The 9,148-nt window shown below is 33.6% G+C and overlaps 1 protein-coding gene across 1 annotated transcript; it reads left to right on the forward strand.

Annotated features, from left to right (window-relative positions):
- The first annotated feature begins 7,627 nt into the window (after positions 1–7,627).
- On the forward strand, positions 7,628–8,908 carry LOC132741934 (complement C1q-like protein 4). Its single transcript, XM_060730201.1, has 2 exons — positions 7,628–8,144; positions 8,625–8,908. Exons 1-2 carry the CDS (start codon positions 7,679–7,681, stop codon positions 8,756–8,758), a joined length of 600 nt encoding a protein of 199 aa, XP_060586184.1. The 5' UTR covers positions 7,628–7,678; the 3' UTR covers positions 8,759–8,908.
- Positions 8,909–9,148: the final 240 nt, after the last annotated feature.

A 9,148-nucleotide genomic window follows, 5' to 3' on the forward strand; every position in this document is an offset into this window, starting at 1 on the left:
GCTTATATAACAATATTTTAAATTTGGGTAGTAAAGAATCGACTGTTTGGGTTTATGCAGTGCCTTTCATTAATTTGTCTCTCAATCCGTAAGATTTTGAAACTTTTTATAAGGATTTTCAAAACAAAAAGACTCAGAATTGAATCTATTTCCTAAAAAGCGGGACATCTTCAGCTTATTCTCAGTCAAGCTGTCTAAAGAATGATCATTTTTTTGGCAGAAATACAATTTTCCCTGAATCGTAATAAAAATGTAAACATCCATATTTAGTATCATTTGAATTACTGAATTAAAAAATTTTTGGGTCATTTTTGGAAGAAAAAAATTTAGGGGCATCCCTTCGGGGGAATCCCGGACAGTCCCTAAAAGGGTGAATGGACTCTCTTAAAGCCTAGAATATACAAACAATTATTCAGTATGTCAAATCATGAAGTCTTTGAACCATTTAATCAGTGTTGCCTTTACTTAAAAGAAGAACTTTTATCAAGAAAGAAATTTGATATTGGCTGCACTACTACCCCAAAAGAAAAAAAATCTACTCTGTTTGCTATTCAGTCACATATTTCATATTTTTTCCTAAAAAAGATGAATAGTTATATCCAGATTGCAAAAAATGGACATGTCTATTTCAGATATTTAAGATGGTAAGGGTTAAAACCCTTATAGGCATTTTTAATGGAAAGTATTTCTAGATACCCACATATTACTAGTAACATTGAGACTCTAAAATTGAAACAGAAGTGAGAACTTTAAAATCCTTGTCTGATCAAACATGTTCATAGACATCAGTGTTCAAATTAGAGGCAACCATCTGCTGCCTAAATGTAGCTAAGGTATGCACAGATTTTTATTCTTTCAGAGTTTGTATCTTTCTTTCACATTGAAAAGTTTCATGTCTTTGCATTTTTTCGTTTCTCTGTTTTTGTCTGTGATAGCACTTTATATGTACATGTGTATAGGAATTTATAACTTTAGAATATATTAAGAGAGATTACTTTTATTGCTAGGTGCTTGCAGCCCATAATAGGCATAGCTGTTTATCTTGTGATGGTTTTTAGCTCGACTATTCGCAGAATAATCGAGCTAATGCAGTCACCCATTTGTCGGCGTCGGCGTCGGCGTCGGCGTCGGCGTCCCTGTGGTTAAGTTTTTGTATGTAAGCTGGTATCTCCATAACTACTGAAGGGAATGGATTGAAACTTCACACACTTGTTCTCTGTGATTATCTTAGATGATTGGCACAAGTCCCATAACTCTGATTTGCTTTTTTTCATAATTATGCCCCTTTTTCGACTTAGAAATTCTTGGTTAAGTTTTTGTATGTAAGCTGGTATCTCCATAACTACTGAAGGGAATGGATTGAAACTTCACACACTTGTTCTCTGTGATTATCTAAGATGATTGGCACAAGTCCCATAACTCTGATTTGTTTTTTTTCATAATTATGCCCCTTTTTCGACTTAGAAATTCTTGGTTAAGTTTTTGTATGTAAGCTGGTATCTCCATAACTACTGAAGGAATGGATTGAAACTTCACACACTTGTTCTCTGTGATTATCTAAGATGATTGGCACAAGTCCCATAATTCTGATTTGCTTTTTTCTATAATTATCCCCTTTTTCGACTTAGAAATTCTTGGTTAAGTTTTTGTATGTAAGCTGGTATCTCCATAACTACTGAAGGGAATGGATTGAAACTTCACACACTTGTTCTCTGTGATTATCTAAGATGATTGGCACAAGTCCCAAAACTCTGAATTGCTTTTTTTCATAATTATGCCCCTTTTTCGACTTAGAAATTCTTGGTTAAGTTTTTGTATGTAAGCTGTTATCTCCATAACTACTGAAGGGAATTGATTGAAACTTCACACACTTGTTCTCTGTGATTATCAAAGATGATTGGCACAAGTCCCATAACTCTGATTTGCTTTTTTACATAATTATGCCCCTTTTTCGACTTAGAAATTCTTGGTTAAGTTTTTGCGTGTAAGCTGGTATCTCCATAACTACTGAAGGGAATGGATTGAAACTTCACACACTTGTTCTCTGTGATTATCTAAGATGATTGCCACAAGTCCCATAACTCTGATTTGCTTTTTTACATAATTATGCCCCTTTTTCGACTTAGAAATTCTTGGTTAAGTTTTTGCATGTAAGCTGGTATCTCCATAACTACTGAAGGGAATGGATTGAAACTTCACACACTTGTTCTCTGTGATTATCTAAGATGATTGCCACAAGTCCCATAACTCTGATTTGCTTTTTTACATAATTATGCCCCTTTTTCGACTTAGAAATTCTTGGTTAAGTTTTTGCATGTAAGCTGGTATCTCCATAACTACTGAAGGGAATGGATTGAAACTTCACACACTTGGTCTCTGTGATTATCTAAGATGATTGGTACAAGTCCCATAACTCTGATTTGCTTTTTTTGCATAATTATGCCCCTTTTTCGACTCATGAATTCTTGGTAAAGTTTTTGCATGTAAGCTTGTCTCTCCATAACTACTGAAGGGAATGTATTGAAACTTGAAGAGTTTGTACCTTTTCGGACAATTTTATGTATTCATATAGGTAAGCATTATTATACTCAATGAAACACCCTTGTGACAAATTTTTGAATAGTCGAGCGTTACTGTCCTCCGACAGTTCTTGTTAATGTCTGAAATTCATTATTATAATTGTGTAATATTCTTTTTTCTCCTTATTTCTTTATTTAACAAAAATGCTTACATGTTTGATGTATCTTTACAAAACTATATGATAATCAGCTTCAAACAAACAGCCATATTAGCCAAATTTGTATTTGTAATCAATTTGTAAGGAAACAGACATTCCCTTGCCAAAGAGAACAGATAGATTTTCATGTTTTGAGGGTAAATTTCATGTTTAAAATGAACAGCTAGAGCCTCTCTGTAATAAAATTGTGCACCAGAATTTAGAAAAAGATTGTTTATGAAGATATTATACCATATGAATATTTTCTTAATATTCTATGGAGTAACATTTTTTTTTTTCAAATCGAAGTTTATTGAGTCCATTTGTGGAGGAAAGAAAAATAAAAACATAAAAGAGAGAAATGTTAGTTTTTGTAACTGAAGTATTTGTTTTATTATTATTATTATTATTATCATTTGTTGCATTAAAAGCCTTGCATTAGAGGCCTTTCAGATTGTTACAAGTGTAAAAAAAACAATTTCTGACACCAATCTTTTACTTCAAAATGGCAAATGATTCATCGCAATGGCTAGACAGAGAAACATTAATTTTTGTCTTAAACAAATGCACAAATTAATTTGGTGGATAACTACATGTAGTAAGTGGAATTATTTAAATGAGCATGCTATGTACTGTTTGTTTTTATTACCTTGAACTTTCTAGGAATTGAGGTGTTTGCATACTTGGTTAAGATTTTGTATGCAGCTTCATTATTTAGTTCATTAAATGTACTTCATTTATGACAGGAAAGTATTTTAAATACTTTACATGTCTTACAGATCAATATTGTAGGTCAATTTTTCTGAATTACACCCCGCAATGTACTTATATGAATAAATATTCCTGTTAAAATTGTCCCAGCAAATTCTATCCTTAAAACCACTTGAATACTTCACATCATATTTGTAAGTACTCTCAACATGTATGTCATAGAATTATAGCATAGACTTAATGCATTATTCCCATTAATCAGAACAAAGGAATTTTTTTTTTTTTTACATTTTTTTTCAACAGATAAATGCGTTAAAACATGATTATTATTTTTTTTTAGAAATGTATTAAGATGCCTTCATAATTATATTATTTTAATGCCGAGAATAAATAATATAAATGACAATGAAAAAATTGTGTTATATTTTAACTTTCAAGAACCAAAGGTCCATGGTGAGTTGTTTATGTAAAGACTGTGTTTTTCAATGGACCTCATGATCGCATAAAGGAAGATTTATCATTTAACATGACAAAGGTTAATTATTCAGATTCGTCTTTTGCGAGGAAAAATTTGGAGCTATTATGATCGCCATTATCATCATGCAAAACTTTCATGTAGCCCATTATTAAAAAATTTGAATGTTTTAATAACATTAAATTTGAAATACTTTCTTATCCTAAGGGGAATTGCTATCAAAAGGGTTTAGTTCTGAAAGCTATATTTTTGGAGTTATGCCCCTTTTTAACCCTTTACCTCATACATACGCGAAACAACGCACTTTCACCCCCCCCCCCCCCCCACACACCACTCTTTTAGGCCTCAAATAGTGAAAAATGTCCTTTTTGGGCCCCAAACACATGTTTTTGTTTGAGAAATGTTGCTAAAAAAAGTGAGCACTTTTTCGGCACTGCCCCCCCATCCAAAAGATACATCAGGGGGTTGCCAGAAGGGAGATGTGCCCCCTTCTGTTACGGGGGGTTTGAAGGGGGGTGGTAGTCCCCCTCATCACCAAGAAAATTTTAGACTTATGAGAGGCTAAAAATGACCCTAGGTCGATCATAAGGTAACGTGTAACCAACGCTGAAAAGCCTTTGACTCTATCTCAATCCCTTGAGGAGCAGCACTTTGAAATAAATTTTGATGGAAAAAATCAAGGCAAAAAAGTGATTTTTGGCAATTTTGAGCTGTCCCCTCGTTGCCATGTTTACAGGAAATTTAAGACTGAGCATGTCTTTACAAAGGCAATGGTCAAGTCAACATTTGTGCCAAGTTTGATTAGTATTGAAGCATTTTTGGGCCCCCATTTTAGTGGCGGGCATTTAGATTTACCCTTGTCCGTCTGTCCGTTCAATCTCTTTTGTGTCGCACGTAACTCAAAAAGTATTTGACCTAGAGTCATGAAACTTTACAGGAATGTTGATCACCATGTGTTGTTGTGCACCTAGGTATTTTCGTCTGGATATTTTTAGAGTTATTGCCCTTGAAGTAGTAAAATTTTGCAATTTTCAACTTGTGTCGCATGTAACTCAAAAAGTATTTGACCTAGAGTCATGAAACTTTACAGGAATGTTGATCAGCATGTGTAGTTGTGCACCTGGGTATTTTCGTCTGGATATTTTTTAGTATTTTTAGAGTTATTGCCCTTGACTTAGTAAAATTTTGCAATTTTCAACTTGTGTCGCATGTAACTCAAAAAGGATTTGACATAGAGTCATGAAACTTTACAGGAATATTGATCAGCATGTGTAGTTGTGCACCTGGGTATTTTCGTCTGGATTTATTTAGTATTTTTAGAGTTATTGCCCTTGACTTAGAAAATTTTTGCAATTTTCAACTTGTGTCGCATGTAACTCAAAAAGGATTTGACATAGAGTCATTAAACCTTACGGGAAGGTTGCTCAGCATATTTAGTTTTGCACCTGGGGTTTCGCTTGTGGATTTATCCAGTATTTGTAGAGTTATTTCCCTTGACTTAGTAAAAACCGTTTCATTATGTTGTTATTTGTTCCTTGAGTGCTTGAGTTAGAATCAACCAACTTTACAGGAATAATGATCAACATCACTAAATTACAGGAATAATGATTCACATCACTGTGAAGCTATGCACCTGGGACTTTGCATGTGGATTTTTTTCAGTTTTGTTAGAGTTATTGCTCTTGACTTACAGTAGTATAAATTTGCAATTTTCAACTTGTTCATGCATCATAAGCTCAAAAAGTATTTCACTTGTAGGCCTGAAAGTTTACAAGAATGTTAGTCAGCATGTGTACTTATGCACCTTGGGGTTTGCTTGTGGATTTATTCAGTATTTGTAAAGTTCTTGCCCTTAACTTAGTAAAAGATTTTTAGTTTTCAAAAAATATATGACCTAGAGTCATAAGATTGACAGAACAGTGGCGCGGTCAGGGGGCACCCGTGTCCTATGGACACATTTCTAGTTCATAGTTTCATAGCAGTTTGAACTTGTAACAGAAGGCTTTTCAATGAAAAGGGCCATTTTTCACAATATGCTCATGAGGGAAAGGGTTAACTTAGAACTTTTTGACAAATTTGGTTATTTATTGTCATTGCCCTTAACAGACGAGTGTGAACAAGAAATGCAGGCTAACTAGTTTCACCATAGTTAAAATTATGGCTTTGGGCAGAATCTTACTTTACTAAGATGATGCCTAAACTTAAAAAGGGCCAGACCTCAACAACCAACAAGAGTATAATGATATTATCATGCCCTCATTCACTATGTATAAATGAATATCAACATGTTAAATTTAATAGTTTTTGTATTGAATTACCGGTAGTGTACATCAAGAACTACAGACACTCGTATTAGCTAATGTAAAGCAATTTCTGCCCCATCCCAAAAGATGTATTGTGTAAATGTTGCTCATATGTAAAATGTAATTATTATGATGAACAAGCAAATATCATAGTATTGCAAGCAGTCCATAAGTCTTCTACCGGTTAGAACCCCAACAACATTCTGATGGGCCATTGGTCATTGAATTATGCCATTGAATGAATGAATGAATGAACTTAAATCTTTTGAGTTCTTAGTTTGTCTATATCATAGTTATGTGTTTCCCTGCCTACCTAGGAAATTATGTTTATACAACAGATAATCAAAAGATCCAATTTTCTCAGGATGAATATATATAACTAATGTGTAAACTTTTCTCTATTTTAAGTAAACTTGTTGGACAAGATCTTTAAAAGTGATCTCAGGATACAGTTTTTAAGAATGGACAGACAGACAGACTGAAAGACACTTTGAGTGTAGATCTTTTATAGACAAATTATCTAAAGTTTAAAAAAAATATTTATAGTCAAAAGAAAAGAAGAAAAGGGAAAAAATAACAATTTTTAAATATATCATTTATAGTAACACAGAAGAAAATTTTTAAAAAAATAAATAAATAAATTTCAAGCTCAAAATGGTAACCCATGACTTATAAATCTAATCACACATGATGTAGATGTTGGTTTAAACATATTTATTTAAGCTCTATTGCGAAACAAGTTTTTGCAACCTTTATTAAATTTAGAGTCCGCTTCCTGAAACCAATCAGTACTGGTGTCATATGAAGAAACATGGTCGTGACCCGATTAGGGCTCAAACATATGATATCTTGGTTGAGAGGCAGACACCTTAACCACTAGGCCACTTGGGATCCAGTTTTGTGGCCTGATGGGCTGACATGGTAAACCTTTAGTTCCCTCTGGTCAAACAGGTAGGGTCAACTAATAAATGTTTAATATACACTTATAAATGAAATATTGATGAAATAAAATGCATATTTACATTTTCCATATTTTCACTTAAAATTTATTTTTCACTGCAGTGAAACATATTTTCTATATTTTCACTGGTGTCTTGCAGGACTACTTTCTTCTAAATTCAGGCAATACACAAAATCAAGGGAAAGTCTTTCAAATTGTAATGTCTAAAAAGAGAAAAATGTATATAATAAACAGAAAATTCAAGTTTTTTTCTATAAATGTGATTTATTTTCATCTTGTGGAATGAATATTATCATATATCACTCATGACCACCACCACAAATGAAATATTTATTTTCATACCACTTGATGGGAATAAATCTTGTATTTATAGAAAAAAAACTTTAATATCCTCTATTCATACTAGGTACTGGATGTTAACTGCAAAAACACTTGATATTTCAGCTGATATAAAGTGTTGTTTTCCTGTCTTTCTCCAATTATCAGTACATGATAACTTTGCATCAAATATAATGGTTGCTTATCAGAAGAATTTAATGAATATGTTCGTAATTTTGTTGATGGTTTCTTATTTAACTTTTGGATATGTGTCCTTATCTACTGGTGGAAATGACTGCATGCAATATCGGATGATAGAAAAACTGACATATCTTGAAAATGAAAATTCGAAACTTATGGATAGAATTTCCCGGCTAGAGCAACAGATGCAACCAGTCGTTTCAGTTTATGTGCGATTGTCTAAAACAGTTAATCTTAAATTGCATGAAAGAGTAATGTATGACATGGAAATCACCAACATTGGCGGGGCATTTAATTTCAAAACGGGACAGTTGACGGCTCCAGTATCTGGTATTTACTTCATTAGTGTTTCAGCATGTCTTTCCCATGCTCAATACAGTAACCTAGACATTATCAAAGATGGACTTAAGATCGGAGTTGTTAGATCAGGAGATGTGGAATGGGTTGATTGTTCATCTGGTATTATGTTATATTTGATATTGATCGGTTGACATTTCTGATTGATAAATTATGGAGTTTATAGTGATTATTTTTTAATTCTGTACATTTCTGAAATTTTTGCTCTCATTGCATTTAATTTAATTTAATGTTGAATTCCAAGGAACAGAAAATTTCTATCAGATATGGAATTTTGTTCTATTTTTGTACTTTTCAGCTAAATTATGTGACACAATCTTAATTAAGTAACCTTATGACCTTAAATTTGAGCCGCGTCGCGACGAAACCAACATAATGGGTTTGCGACCAGCATGGATCCAGACCAGCCTGCTCATCAGTCTGCGCAGTCTGATCAGGATCCATGCTGTTCGATATCAGTTTCTCTACTTGTTATACAGTTTGTAAGCGAACAGCATGGATCCTGACTGGTCTGGATCCATGCTTGTCGCAAACGCATTATGTTGGTTTTGTTGTGACGTGGCTCAATTTTGTTAATTCCAGCTTCTTTAAGTACTCATTTCAACTATGAAGATAATATCTGGATAGAAAGCGGTACACCTTCAAATGATGGATCCAAGTTATATGAGGGACGTGGATGGAACACATTTACAGCAACACTCATACATGTAGACTAAACTAAAATTGATAAAAACAAAATAAAGAAAAGCCGGGAATCCCTACAAATCGTAAAATAAGTTATTCTTGGACAGACTACATTTCAATGACAAAATGTTTCCAGTGCAAAATATGCTATATTAAGCATAATATAACTTTTTCTCATTGTTCAGTGTGTGTGTTTTTATTTTCTAGATCTTCCTTTTTCAAAAGTTCTGAAGACCTTGGGTGCCCCTTTGTGTGTTTATCAGGCAAAAACAGGCACCCGAGTAGAACCTCCGGCATTTCATAAGCTAGCTGGACTAAGCTTTCTCGCATGAAAGAACCAAAGATGCTTGCGAGGCTCGAACCTGCACTGTGAGAAGCAAGTGGCCTGAAGTCAACAACCTTAACCACTCGGCCATGGACGC

Source organism: Ruditapes philippinarum, unplaced genomic scaffold (genome assembly GCF_026571515.1).
Source record: "Ruditapes philippinarum isolate M1 unplaced genomic scaffold, ASM2657151v2 ctg3425_1_1_1_1, whole genome shotgun sequence".
NCBI lineage: Eukaryota > Metazoa > Mollusca > Bivalvia > Venerida > Veneridae > Ruditapes > Ruditapes philippinarum.

Coding starts and splice junctions, on each gene's coding strand:
- LOC132741934 (XM_060730201.1), top strand. CDS start 7,679: ATGGTTGCTTATCAGAAGAATTTAATGAATATGTTCGTAATTTTGTTG. Junction 8,145..8,624: donor ATGGGTTGATTGTTCATCTG/GTATTATGTTAT, acceptor TGTTAATTCCAG/CTTCTTTAAGTACTCATTTC.